This window comes from Silene latifolia, chromosome 6 (genome assembly GCF_048544455.1).
Source record: "Silene latifolia isolate original U9 population chromosome 6, ASM4854445v1, whole genome shotgun sequence".
NCBI classification, from domain to species: domain Eukaryota; kingdom Viridiplantae; phylum Streptophyta; class Magnoliopsida; order Caryophyllales; family Caryophyllaceae; genus Silene; species Silene latifolia.
Genome location: NC_133531.1, coordinates 76,399,482 through 76,414,599, shown reverse-complemented (window position 1 = coordinate 76,414,599; position 15,118 = coordinate 76,399,482). Strand labels below are relative to the sequence as shown.

Below are 15,118 nucleotides of genomic sequence, written 5' to 3'. Positions count from 1 at the left end.
GGTTGGGTTGATATCTAAGTTCCAAGGATGCCTCATATTTATAATCATAGGATCACCCGCCTTATGTTAATCTTTCGATGTGGGACAATTCTATTATTTATACGTAGTATATTCACCACACTTATATTGTTTTTCAATGTGGGACAAATAACATACTAAGAAGTACATCATCTTTAATATGTGCAAATTATATGAAATCTATACTCCAATGATAACATTTTTTACCACGAATCTAACTATATTATTTTCATAAATTTTGTAACGATATTTTTTTGCCAAATGAAATGTAATAGTTTTTATATAAAATTTAGAAACATCGCTTAAATATAAAATAGGAAATATATATTATATAGTAACTAAAAGATTTTCCACTTTATTTTTTACATCAAGAATATTATTTATGATACTTTCCTAAATTAATTTTTGATGATGTGGACAGCCTATAATCTCTCGAAAAAACTCTCTTATATATATATATATATATATATATATATATATATATATATATATATATATATATATATATATATATATATAGATTATCGAGCTTTATCGACAAAATTATCGAGCTATGATACAAAGTTATTGAGTTTAAAAAAATAATTATTAAGTTCAATAACTTCGTAAAATAGCTCAACAACTTTATGTAAGAGCTCAATAACTTTAAGGCGGCTGTACAATGTTATTACATAACTGGTTGTAGAATTGTATTTGTGAATCTTATACAGATTTATGAAGTGAATACTCTTTTTTTTATGGGTGTGCCTATGATTTATGTGCAAATCTAACACCATTATACGAGTACTTTTGATCTACCAGTAACCATTAACCAATAACCAATAAAAATTTCAGCTAGTCTTATTATAGAAGGATATATCCGTTTATAGCTAAAGACGGGTCAAATAGCTTGAAAGTGGTGACATTTTTGGCCCCCACTATCCCACTTGTTATTTGTCCTATTAGGAATGTGGTATTGTATTTAGCCCGTCTTTAGTTATAGACGGATATGTACCGTCTATAATGAAATCTTGTGTAAAATTTCATTTGCTGTTCACTTGAATTGAAAGGGGGCTATAAAACGTCGTCGACGTTTTATAACAAATCGTCGACGCTTTTCATAAAAAAGACGCCCCCTACCCTTCCTCTTCCTCTCTCTACCCAATTCTCTCCCAAGCAAACAACACTAAAAAAAAATGATGCTCTAACTCGGTTGAACAACTACACGAACAATCCACATCAACAAAACAACGAATCAATGTCAAACAACGAGCAATCCACATCAAATGCTAACAACGAATCTGAGGTACGTAATTACACAATCTATTTTCATTTCAATCGATTTAGTATGATTATTGAATTAGATGTTAAGTTGATATATTGAATTACATGTTAAGTCTTCATAGAATTAGGATGAATGGAAAAAACACGCCCAAACCCGTCGAAAATAGTTGTAGTCGTGTATATGGACGTGCAAACTCAAAGTCCCCCATGGTGATGGACGTGCAAACTCAAAGTCCCCATGGTGATGGACGTGCAAACTCAACGTCCCTCATGGACTAGGACGTGTACATTCAAAGTCCGTCATGGACAGGGACTTTGAAATTCAATGTCCACCATGGACAGACTTTGAAACTCAAAGTCCATCATGGGGAGGGACGTGTACTATTCACGTCCATGCTAGGTTGGGACGTTGAATGTTCACGTCTGTCATGGTGATGGACTTTGAGTTTCAAAGTCCGCTCCTGGTTCAGACTATTAAATTGTTTTTTCTTCATTTTATTTACTTTTTTTCGTAAGTGTAGATATTTTTACATATTTTAGCATGTAATCATTATTAATTTTGTGTTTTAACAGGATTTATTTGAGGAATTTGGTGGAAACAATGTTAATTACAACCACCTATTTGAGACGGTTACATGTTTTGCGAGTCGGGATGAGGCGTTTGAGTGGGCTCAAAAAATAGCTTTTGATAACGGGTTTGCCTTAATAAAAGCATCAAATGGGGCCAAAAATCGTAAACAACCCGAGTTGCTAGGCTCTTACTTTCGTTGTTCAAGGTACGGCCGAACTAGAAAGAAGATCGATCCCGATATTCCCGAGAAGCCTAAGAAGAAAGGGACACCTAAGTGTGAGTGTTTGTTTCGGGTTCGAGCGTTGTAACAGGGCTAATGATATAAATGGAAAGGAGTTGATTGTTTGGAACATTTTGACCTCAGAGAAAGGTGGATATCACAACCACAAAGTAACAAAGTACAAAGACGGTCATAGGCATTTTGCTGGTTTGAATGCCGAAGAGAAAGAGTTCGTGAGGCAACAAGTCCGGGCGTCGATTTCCCCGAGAGATATTAAAAATGGTCTTCATCAAAGAACTCCCGATAAACCCCAACCTACAAGCACCCAAATTTATAGTGTGGTTAACAAGTTTCGGCGTGAAGTTAGAGGAACACGCAATACCGCTCGACAAATGTTGGCTGTAGCCGTTGCTGCTAATTATATGGAATGGCACAAAACAGATTCCGAGACAAAGGAGCTTAGTCATGTTTTTATGGCTCATCCGGAAGCGGTTAAACTGTTCCGTGCTTATCCACATGTGGTTCTTATTGACTCGACATACAAGACAAATGTTTACAAAATTGCTCTTGTTGAGGTTGTTGGTGTAACACCGTGTGGTTCTTCCTTCTTAATTGCTACGGTGCTCCTTCCGTCAGAGTCGGAAGACGATTATGGGTGGATGTTGTTGAGATTAGGGGAGCTACTAAGTTGTACGGGTTCATCTATTTCTGCCTTTGTCACTGATCGGGAGATGGGTTTGATCGCCGCTCTTGAGTCCCTTCATCCGAGCACTCCTCACCTTTTGTGTCGTTGGCACATTAACCGTGCTATGGAGAAACAAGCACTCTCAAAGGAGAATTTTATGTGGTACAAAGATATCATAATGCACAGTCCAAAAAGCGGTTGGTACCGCGTGATCAATGCATCCACCATTGATGAGTTTAGGAGCGCTTGGGAATGTTTTAGTGAAAAGTGGGAAGAGATGGCGCTTTATGTGATCAGTACATGGGGTAAATACAGGAAGAAGTTCGTGAACTGCTATACAAACCAATACTTTCATCTCGGAAACACGGCAACTTCCCGAGTAGAGTCCTCTCATTCACTTTTAAAAGCTTGGTTGAAGAGTAATAACCTAAACCTTGACACTATGTGGTTCCGTATTCATTCCATGCTTGAAGCGCTACACTCGAAGATTAGATATGAGCTAGAGGTTTCAAGGAGTAGGCCGCGAAATGGAGATCGTGTATTTTCATTGTTGCAAGAAAATGTGTCTATCAATGCCATTGAGATAATGGAAGAAGAGATTAAGAGAGGGATAGAGCTCGGGAATGTGTTGGAAGAGCATTGTGGATGTGTGCTAAGGGTTACTCATGGATTACCTTGTGCTTGTGCATTGATCCAGTTGCAAAGAACGGGTAAGAGGGTCCATCTTGACGATGTTCACGCTTTTTGGAGGACCTTGGAGTACGGCAATATTGGTGTACCACCCAAGACCCATGATGATGAGTTGGAGAAGCTGTTTGAAGAAGCTAGAGCTTGTGACCCGGCGAAGAAACGGGTAATCATTGAGAAATTGCGAGATGGTCTTCACCCGGAAGACGAGGAAGTTAAACCACCTCCTGTTAGAGAAAACCCCAAAGGGAGACCGAGGGGTTCTACTACCCGGAACAAGTCGGGATTTGAGCATGCAAGGAAGAAGCCTGCGAAAGTTTCTACTCCTGCGACGACATTTGTTCAACATACAGTGGGTGATTTTGATCAAGGACCGGTTGGTGCACCGTTGGAGTCCGGCTACAATAAGGGATTTTTGTCAACTTGGACTAAAAAGTATGCGGTCCCTGAAGAAGTACGGGATTTCTTTGATGGTTGGGTAGATGTCGGTAATGATGGTCATTGTGGTTATCGGGTGGTCTCGCATGTTGCACGGGGTCGGGAAAGTGACCATTTAGTCATGAGAGAGTGGTGTATTCGGGAGATTAAGGCATACGAGTTCTACAAGGATTTTTTGTTGCTGATAGTTGTGTGTTGCCTACGGGTCTTACCAGATACGAGGAGGCATTGAGACGGATGGAGTTTACTAGCAGTGGAGGATGTGGGCCTAACCATTGGATGTACGGGGAATATTTGTTTGTATTGTCGAGTACCAGCGACAGATGCACCGATGCCACCGATCGATCCTTTCTGGCTAGGGTCAAGAGACCCTTTGGTTGCACCATATGCTGATTTTTTACAAGACAAACATCGAGAAATGGCATACGTTGATGGGAACTACACCTAAAGTTTAAGGCAGAAGACGGCGTTCCACACCAACTAACCCAGAAACTGCAAGGAAATTAAACTTTGATAATGCATTTAAAGTTTGATTATGCAATAATTTAAAATATGCTCTACTGTTATAACAATCATATTACTAATTATGAAATTACTGGAATTCAAAATATCCGTTAGAAGAGCCTATAACCGTTATAATTCAAAAATGTCCGTTACAATTCAAAATAACCGTTATAATTCAAAAATGTCCGTTACAATTCAAAATAACCGTTATAATTAAAAATGTCCGTTACAATTCAAAATAACCGTTACAATTCAAAATAACCGTTATAATTCAAAAATGTCCGTTACAATTCAAAATAACCGTTACAATTCAAAATAACCGTTACAATTCAAAAATAACCGTTATAATTCAAAAATCGCCGTTACAATTCAAAAATAGCCGTTACAATTAAAAAATAGCCGTTACAATTAATATCTTATAAATAGGCCATTCTATGTCAATTTCAATCACAACATCCAATCTCATTCACTCACTACAATACTAAAATGGTTCTCACAAATGCTCAAAAAATCAGAGTTTATCAAATAAGAATCGATCTAATTGTTCAAAATTTACCAATTCTAATTGAGCGTCTTGAATCAGTGGTTCCCAGTGCCACTGTATGGCACATGCTTGAAGAGCCTCCAATTGGTAGCCTTTGTATAATTTTAGCCGGAAACCCGGATCATGTTCTAACTCCAGCAATGAGAGATGAGGTTGTTTCTGATGAAGTACTAAACGAGAAGATGTGGGAGTTTCGCAGGTTAAGAAGTGATATCTTTACATATTTTGAGCGCATTATCACCGTGATCGATTACCCAAGACTATCAGACTTATGTGCCGGTAGAGTGCCCAACCAAGGAATTCTTTATCTCTACATCAATGATTTGTTGACTCAATATATGTCTACCCAATCTGAAGAAATTGAGGTTCAAGATCATGAAGAAGATAAGGAATCGTCATCTTCATCATCGGAAGATAACTAAGTTCGGTAGTTATTTAATTATGTTATGTTTTAATTACTAATCGTTGTATTTTCAATTTATGTCGTCGTTGCATTTTCATTTAATTACGTATTAATTCCCGTTGTATTTTTAATTTATGTTTTATCTTATTAAGTGTTGTGTCTGTATTATATCCTACTGTTAAATTGTATCGTGTTTTAATTAAGTGTTGGACTGCGTTTTAATTAAAGTTGTATTTTAATTAAGTTTTAAGTACTTTCGTTCATTTTAATGCATAACATTAAAAACACTAAAAATGTTCACACAATCAAAATATTCATACATAACGAAAGAGAATAAAAATATCCATACGCAACACAAATAAAAATGTCCGTACATAAGAATAAAAATCTACACTACGGGGTAAGCTCATCATCATCATCATCATCATCATCCCCAGCATCATCCTCGGCATGGTCCTCGGCTCTGAAGAACGGCTCCATCTCATCCACCAATCTCTGCGCATATTGCCACTTCCTGTCCGCGGTAGGTTGTCTATAAATCTGTGAGAAATGATGACTAAGAGCTCGGGATACCTCGGGCTCCTCGCTCAAAGGAAGAGAGTGAAACTGGGTACGGCGTGCAGGGGGGTAGAAGTGTGGGTGAGAAATCTTCCTATACCAAGACATGTATCGCGTATCACTCTGAAAAGGCATCAAAGCCCGGTCAAACCGCTCTTTCAAAACTATCTCGACATCACTCAAACCCCACTCCAAATCAGGAGAATCACCATAAGACAGCTTATAACCCAAGGCCGGCTTAGCCGGACGATAGTCAGTAGTCGGGAACCGCATAGAGTTCGGGATAACCTGAACATACCCGTACTGACGGAGACACCTATCAGGATGGTACGGCTCTACTATATCCAAAAACCTAATCAAGCCCGAGTAGAGTGAAATACTGCAAGCCCTGTGAGGACTAACACCATAAGGGAGCCACGTCACGTGCTCCGCCCTAAGCCCGTCCAACCTCTGCCTGTGTTGCTCTAACAACCGAACATCTCCCCTAAACCTAGAAAGCCGTGACCAAGCCTCGACAAGTGGTCTCCCCTCGACATAATATCCGGAGTGTGGTCGGAACATGGGAAAGTACTCATATATCCAAGCCTGAAGTAACGGTAGACAACCGCTAACACCCTGACCCTCCCTACGCGAAGCCATCCCCAACTGTCGATACAAGTAGACCAATGTCGCGGCCCCCCAAGCATACGTGCCGATATCACTCAACTGATTAAACAACGGCAACATACGGGCAATAACCCTATCACTAGACTTGTCCGTAAACAAAGTCTGTTCTACCAACACCATCATGTAAGCCCTCAGCGAGTCATGCTGGTTACCCGTCTCCGCAAGCTCTATCAACTTCTTAACCGTCACTCCACCACCCTTGTACAACGGTGGTTTCACCTCTTTCAGAGGCAATCCAAATAAAGCAGCCACCTTCCCCTTCATACCGATCTCCTCCCTCGTAGGACCCTCCTCCATAACCCTCATGCCATCCACCCGTATCCCAAGGATCTTCTCAACATCATGCAACAAGATAGTAATGTCACCAAACGGCATATGAAAAGTGTTGGTGTCGGGCTGCCACCTCCCTACAAAAGCGCTAATGAGGTTCTCGTCCAAACCGGTCATCAAAGAATGCCTCAAATGACCAAGGCCACTCGTACTAACTCTCTCCATAACACCGTCACAGACCTTTATCTTACTTATCTTCTCTAAAGCACCCGGTCTCTCGTAACACGTGATCCACGATCTCATTCCCTGACCGGTCCAACTACCATAAGCTACGTGGCCACCAAAGCTACGTAGGACGCTAAGGACACTCGGACCACCCTCAATCAGACCCGTAGGACGCCAAGAATTATCCTGTGTCTTTGTCTTCTTCCTCCCCGTGCTACTAGATGAACCGTCACCAAGCGGCACATATCGACCTCTACCATCCCGTACCACCTTCTTAGGTGGTAGTACGGCAGCCTCCTCGTCAAGAAAACGAGAGTCATCGTCCTCCTCCTCCTCCTCCTCCTCCTCATCATCATCATCTTCATCTTGCTCAACCACATGGTCAAAATGCTCTTCCTCCTCACCATCAGAATCGGCTAATGGCTGCCTAAAAAACGCACTCGGTAAATCCATCTCGGTGATAACGGGCTCGGGAGTAGCGTCGGGAGTAGGGTCAATACAAGGGCGTATTTCGATGCCCTTACCCCTACCCCTACCCCGACCACGACGAGGAGCTAACGGTAAAGGGATACGCCGCTTAGAGCTCGTTACTCTTCGATCTTTCGTACGACCTAGTGAAGTCATAATGTAATCTTCGTTGTTCGACATCTGCATTTACGAGATTAAAAAGATAGTTAAATAAAATAAAAACAAGTTTTCATAAAAAAATAACATAAAATTAACAACTTCTAATAAAAAATAAATATAAATTTAACGATTATAAGTAAAATACACAACTTCTAAAACAAGAAAAATAAAAATTGCACATTAAAATAAAAATTAACAACGTTAAATACAAAATAAATACAAATTACACATTTAAATACAAAATTAACAACTTTTAATTTAAAAAAATATAAATTACACATTAAAATTACTTTAAATACAAATAAATTCAAAATAACACAAAACTAACAACTTCTAATCAAAATTAAATAAAAATTTAACCATTATAAATAAAATACACAACTTCTAAAACAAGAAAAATAAAAATTGCACATTAAAATTGAAAATATACGGTTTAAACGAAATAAAAAGGTCTTAACCATGGATGGACATTGAAATTCAAAGTCCGACCATGGCCAGGACATTGAATTTCAACGTCCATGACCATGTAGGACGTTGAAACTCAACGTTCAAATCCAACCCAGCCGCTTGTTTTCAACGTCCGTCCATTGCAAACGTTGAAACCACACGTCCCTGCCCATTCAAGACGTGCACATTCAACGTCCTTACCATACATGGACGTTGAATTGCAACGTCCATCACCACCCCAGACGTTTGCTTTCAACTGTTGGAATATGTGTCCTCCGACAATAATGCGATCACAACTGTTGATCATGATGATCACATGTTTAAGTCTCATTTTAAAGAATACAATTGGGAAGTATTTTTACTGTCAACTGGTCAACATATATCGGTAATGATTGGCTGACTAGAGTTTGACATTACTGTCGTGCGACGGTGGTGATCAGTTGATCCCCTAGGTCATACCTAAAAGATAATACTCTTAATTGATCATTTAATTAATCGTATAACGTTACGAGTTAATTAAAAATAATTGACGGATAATTTTGGAAGTAAATTTACGTATCTCATTATAATCTGATTAAATAAGATACGGTCTAGGTAATTGAATTGTTTCACTACTTAGATGAAATTATTGTTTAAGGAAACAATTGAAATTGAATGAATTATTATAAATACAAGTTATTGTAATTTATAATTGGTAAATTATTTTGGTACAAGTAATTGTGAATTACTAAGTCAATTTTTGTATATGACGTATTTTCATTAATACGTTGATTTTTAATATGTTAAAAATACATAACAATTTTATGTAACATGTGACATGTGACATATTGACAAATTGACAAAGATAAAATGGAATCCATTTTATCCTCAAATGGACCGAAATATTGGGTGTGATTAACAATTCATATAATGTTAATTAAGATTAGTGGAATATATGATTATTTCTCTACACTAGGCATGCATACCTAGTGTCTCTTGTGGAAGAGCACCAAGCCCATGCATTGGCCATTCCTCCACCCTCCTACCTGGTTTCCCCTAGAAAAGAACAAAGGGTCTTTTGCTTAAAAATTGATCATTCACTACATGCTTTAGTGTGTGATTTATTTTATTCATTCTATCATTCAAACATTATTTTTAGAGAGATAAAAATAATTCTTCCTTCTTCATCCTCCTCTTGACCGAAATACAAGAGGACCAAAAATATTTTTGGGTCTTTTATTTAAGTTAATATTATTCTAGTTTTGATAATACTAATTTTATTAAGGGTATATCTTGGGTATTAATCCTTGGGAGGGATACCATACTTGTATCCTCTTTGTTCATCCATTTAAGGAGAGCTCAAGAACAAGAGAGAAGGAGAACTCTCTTGTGCCCTATTGATCCGAAAATCACAATGTAAGATGATGATTTCTTCTTTAAATTGTTTATGAGTTTGCATGCATAAGATCACTTATTATTTTATGACAAATTAAAATGAAACATATATGAATATGTTAGTATATAGATCTACTTTTCCTTCAATCGGTATCAAGAGCCATGGTTGTTTGCATGCAAATCGGTTAAAAGTTTTTCCGAGTTATACGATTAACATATAGAACTTGTTTAATTTGTGTTATTATGATATATCACGAAAATAATTTTGCATGTTAAAGTTTCTGGTCCTAAAATGTTTTTAGGATATTTTGGTTATTTTATGGATTTTTATTGTTCATATTACATAATAATGGCATTAAAATATGATTTTATGAATAAAATGTCATTTTCGGACTAAAATTAGCTAAACTTCGAATTTTCTAGTGATTTTTGGATATGTTATCACATATATTATTTTGAGATGACCTGTAAATTTTCATAATTTTTGGACTTCTTATGCTCGAAAATGGATTTTTCATTATTAAAATCGATTTTAGGTGAAAAATAGGTTAATATGAGATAAATTTCGAATCTGGTCATAGAATTTAGTATGTTGTCACATGCAATTTTACAAGATGTATGTAAAATAATAGGCTATATTGAAGTCCTTTTGCATGATTTATGGATTTTTGAAGAAAAATAGCATGAATAGTGACTTAATTAGTGAAATATTAATAAAACATACTCCATGACTAAGGAAAAACGTCACATATTGCATTTTATTATCTTTTTCAGATCTAAAATTGAAAAGTTAATGAATATAATTTTTCTCATGTTTTTATGATTATTTTGTTAAAAACCGATAAACCGCAACATTGTTTTTCCGGGAAAAATTTCGAAATTTTAACCTAAGTTTTTGAACATTATGAGTGTCATGGTATTTTTACAGAATGTTCATGAGTTTAAATTTCAAATTTTGAATTTATTTGAAATTTTTGTGATTTATTTGAAGTTTATAGGTTTTTATTTTAATTTTAAGTCCATTAATGAACAAATATTAGAAATATGAGTTAATTATGGTCAAATAATTAGAGAAGACTAAATTTTGAGTCCTAAGAGGTTAGGGTAATTAACTTATGCATAAATATGAATTTATGTAATTTTTGTGATTATAAAACGTTGAATCACGCAAATCCGTAAAAACCGAGTAATATACGATATTGGCTATTTAAAGGCGATTTAGCATAAAATTGGGTATGTTCATACATATTATAATGCTGCATTTTCTTTATGATTGTCATATTTTTTTATTTATGTAATTTTTACTTAGTATGGCCTTAGTTTTTAATTGATATTACCCGAAATGTATGGGAATATCGATTCGGTTGTAATTTTATTGTGATCTCGTATCACCGTTTTGTAATTTAATAGATTTATTTTATTTTAGTTACAAATTTACACTACTACAAATACAGGCTATAACAACGGTCAAAAACCGTTGTTATATAAAAAAGCGGACGTTGTTAAAGCGTCCGTTGTAGAAGGTTTTAACAACGGTTGGTTTTCTTAAGGAAACCGTTGTTAAAACTATTAACAACGGTTTTATGTATAAAAACCCGTTGTGGAAAGTGTGACTCAATTTTGGGGGGAAAGTTATAACAACGGGTTTTAATATACAAAACTGTTGTTATAACTAAAGACAACGGGTTGCTTGTAAATAACCGTTGTTGTTTGTTCTTAAAAAAAAAAAAAATTAAATATTACTAGATGCATGCATAATTACGGCCCGTTAGAATTCTGATGCATGCATTATTACTGACATCACTGTGCATATGAACGGACAATATGGAATGAGAAGGGTTAGTAATAAGATTTGAAGCAGCATTGAGATAAATGATGATGATTATGGCACAACTTCCTATAACATATATATTAATTAAAAAACAACTCAACCCACACATTGCTTAGTATAAATACATTGCATTATCTCAACTAACATTTCAATATATACATCTCCAAACCCTAACTGCTAAAACAAACTCTACTTAATCTTTCAAAACAAACTCCAAAAAACTCCAACAAAATGAATGATTTCATCCTTAAGACTCTTACCATGATCGAGAACAACAACAGCTTCATCCGCCGGTTCCTCCATATTGAGGAAAGTTTCAGGAGCTACCTTGCGGATGCTCGATCCGCACTGAAGCACGCCAAAGAAGATGGCTTGACGGAGCAAAGCAGTAGCGATTTGCGGCTATATGACGATATAGCAATCACGAACGGAACCTCCAAATAGCCAAGGAGGAGAGGACGGATACGATAGAGCGTAATAAGATCATCTATGAAAATATAAGAATTGCATTTTTATATATGTAATTTTTTTTTTTAATTTATGTATTTATAAATATATATATATATATATATATATATATATATATATATATATATATATATTAATTATGTTTATCTTGCTTCTTCATCTTGCTTCTTCATTGTTTTACTAATCGATTATGCGAACAATACTTAAACAAATAACATAATGGTCGATAAAAACACATACATGCAAAAGAAATAAATAGAAAAAGAAAATAATGACGATGAAACTAATAAAGGACGGCGAGATTTACCGATAAATACGTAACGTAAGAGACGATGAAATCAACAAAGTGACGGCGAGAAGATAAAGCGACGATGAGAAAGAGAGAAAGTGAAAAAGAGAAAGTGTGTGTTTTGTGTTTGTTTGTCTGCTGTGTTTGTGTTTGTGTATTAAGGGTTGTGTTTTGTGGCTGCAGCAGACTTCTGTTTGTGTGGTTTATAGTATGGAAGGTATTGACAACGGTTATTAAACAACAACCGTTGTGAAATATGTTTTAACAACGGTTGTAAAAAACACCCGTTGTGAAATAAGTTTTAACAACGGGTTAAAAAAGTAACCGTTGTGATTACTTTTCACTAACTTTGCGCCAATTTTGCGCCAAATTATTGATAACGGTTGTGCATGTGTGACCCGTTGTTAAAACTAATAACAACGGTTTTTATAACCATACCCGTTGTAATTGATTTTAGTAAAATTCGCGCCATACATTCTACAACGTGTATTGTGATTTTCGTGAATAATCGTTGTTAAAGGGGCGTTGTAGTTGCCTGGATTTGTAGTAGTGGTATAATAGGAAATTATGTAATTTATTATGTAATTTTATTTATTCCGGAGTTCCCAAAGACGGATTTCTTCAAGATGGCGATACATAAAGACGGTGTTACCTCGAGATGCGTGCCACAACCGAAGTTCAAGGGACCAATGGAGTTGGTTTCCGAATATGTAATAGTTAATTAGATTTTCTATTTTAGGAAGGCCATACTAGGATTTATTTTATGTTTTGCATTTTATTTATATGTCACTTGCATTGCTAAATCGCCATAACTAAAACATGCATCTTCTTTCATCGAGTTTATCGACCGTGTCAATTACAATTATCGTAGTTCACCGCTTTAGTTCACTTAAAACGTGATAGATAATAAATTGACATGACCACTCGCTAAAACAATCAATTGAGACATAGCCTTACCAAATAGTAGAAACCATGAAAACCTATTTCGCGAGGGAGTGCACTCGGCTACCCCGGGGTACAAACCTTGTTACGTAGGGGAAGTGGGTGATAAATGTCTATCCACCGAATTCATGTTGATGAGGGTTTCATCGGCTACCCCGTGCCCAAGTTAATGTGGGTTTGGATCATGGACACATTTATTCGAAATTTGGATTGAACTCAACAAAAGTTTTTGATAAGGGTTTCATCGGCTACCCCGTGCCCTTGTCGGATGTGTTTTGGGCTATAGATAAATAATTAGAGTAATTTTATCGACCGAGAGTTCTAAAAGTAGAATCGATTAAAAGTTAGTCCACCGAGTTATATTGATAAGGGTTTCATCGGCTACCCCGTGCCCAAGTTAATATGAATTTGGATCTCGGAATCATTTATAATAGTTGGGTAGAGGTCACTATATAAATGCTCATATCTTGTTAATCTTTTTACAAGTATGATTTAAAAAGACAAATGTTCATATTTCCTTTTCCTCCATACTTGTAGTTCATTACAATGAATCCATCAAATGCTACCGCACCGATAACTATTGAGTCTTACCACAATGTTTTTGACGACGTTTGCTCCAACAATGATTTTGACACTACTAGAGAACTTCATTTTGGGATAGGTTCGGATGGAAACCTTAACTTCATCACTTCTTCTAAACCACCTACTACTACTAGATCTCGTGTGAGCCCGTCTCAGGAAGACTACCTCATACAATCTATAGTGTCTTTGTCTCTGGAAGATAAAGATGCCAAAACTAGTGGGAGCTCAAGCAATCAAGTTCTTGCTTCAAAGGGCAAAAAGTTCAAGAAGAAGGGAAAGAAAATCAAAAACTTCAAGCAAGTTAATGATGAGTGCCATTATTGCTATGGCATGGGACATTGGCTTAGGAATTGTCCCGTATATTTGCGAAATATAAAGGAAGGAATCATCACTCCAAAAGGTAAAATTCCTAAGGAAATTTATGTTATTGATATAAATTATACTTCCACTACGACATGGGTACTAGATACCGGTTGTGGTTCTCACCTTTGTAATTATTTACAGGGTTTAAGAGATGTGGAGAGACTTAGCAAGGGAGATGTGGATCTACGCCTTGGAAATGGAGCTCGAGTAGCGGCCGAATCCAAAGGAACTTATGTTTTAGCTTTGCCTAATGGATTTGAGTTGTATTTACATAATTGTTTTTATGTGCCTACACTCTCTAAAAACATTATTTCAATCGCCATGCTAGACATGGACGGTTTTTGTTTTGTCATTAAGAACAATCGTTGTACTATTTCAAGGAATGATTTGGTTATAGGCCAAGCTTCTTCCATCAATGGCATTTACATTTTAGAGACCTCAAATCCAACTAATGATATTTATAACATTCAATCAAAGAAACTCAAATCAAGTGACCCAAGTGAAGCGTTCATTTGGCATTGTCGATTAGGTCATATAAACGAGAATCGCATCAAAAGATTAATTTAGACTAATGTGATTACACCATTTGATTATCAATCATATGATACATGCGAATATTGCCTACTTGGCAAAATGACTCGTAATCCTTTTAGTGGTAAAGGGACACGAGCTAGTGAACTATTGGGACTCATACACACCGATGTGTGTGGACCAATGAGTATCACCGCTCGTGGAAATTATGACTACTTCATAACTTTCACCGATGATTTAAGTAGATATGGGTATATCTATTTAATGAAACATAAGAGTGAAGCGTTTGAGAAATTCAAGGAATTTCAAAACTAAGTAGAGAACCAATTGAACAAAAAGATTAAGGCACTACGATCCGATCGTGGTGGAGAATATCTTAGTCTAGAATTCGATTCACAATTGAAAGGTTGTTGTATTATATCACAACTTTCTCCACCCGGAACGCCACAACTCAATGGTGTTGCCGAAAGGAGAAATCGAACCCTACTTGATATGGTTCGATCCATGATGAGTCAAACCGAGTTACCGAACTCGTTTTGGGGATTTACAATCCTAACTGCAATTCTATCTTTGAATAATAGTCCCACTAAAGCCACCGAAAGACTCCATTTG

General features: G+C 36.4%; 1 protein-coding gene across 1 annotated transcript; it reads left to right on the top strand.

Annotated features, from left to right (window-relative positions):
• The first annotated feature begins 1,255 nt into the window (after positions 1–1,255).
• LOC141588240 (uncharacterized) lies at positions 1,256–4,114 on the top strand. Its single transcript, XM_074409692.1, has 3 exons — positions 1,256–1,303; positions 1,855–2,057; positions 2,164–4,114. Exons 1-3 carry the CDS (start codon positions 1,256–1,258, stop codon positions 4,112–4,114), a joined length of 2,202 nt encoding a protein of 733 aa, XP_074265793.1.
• Positions 4,115–15,118: the final 11,004 nt, after the last annotated feature.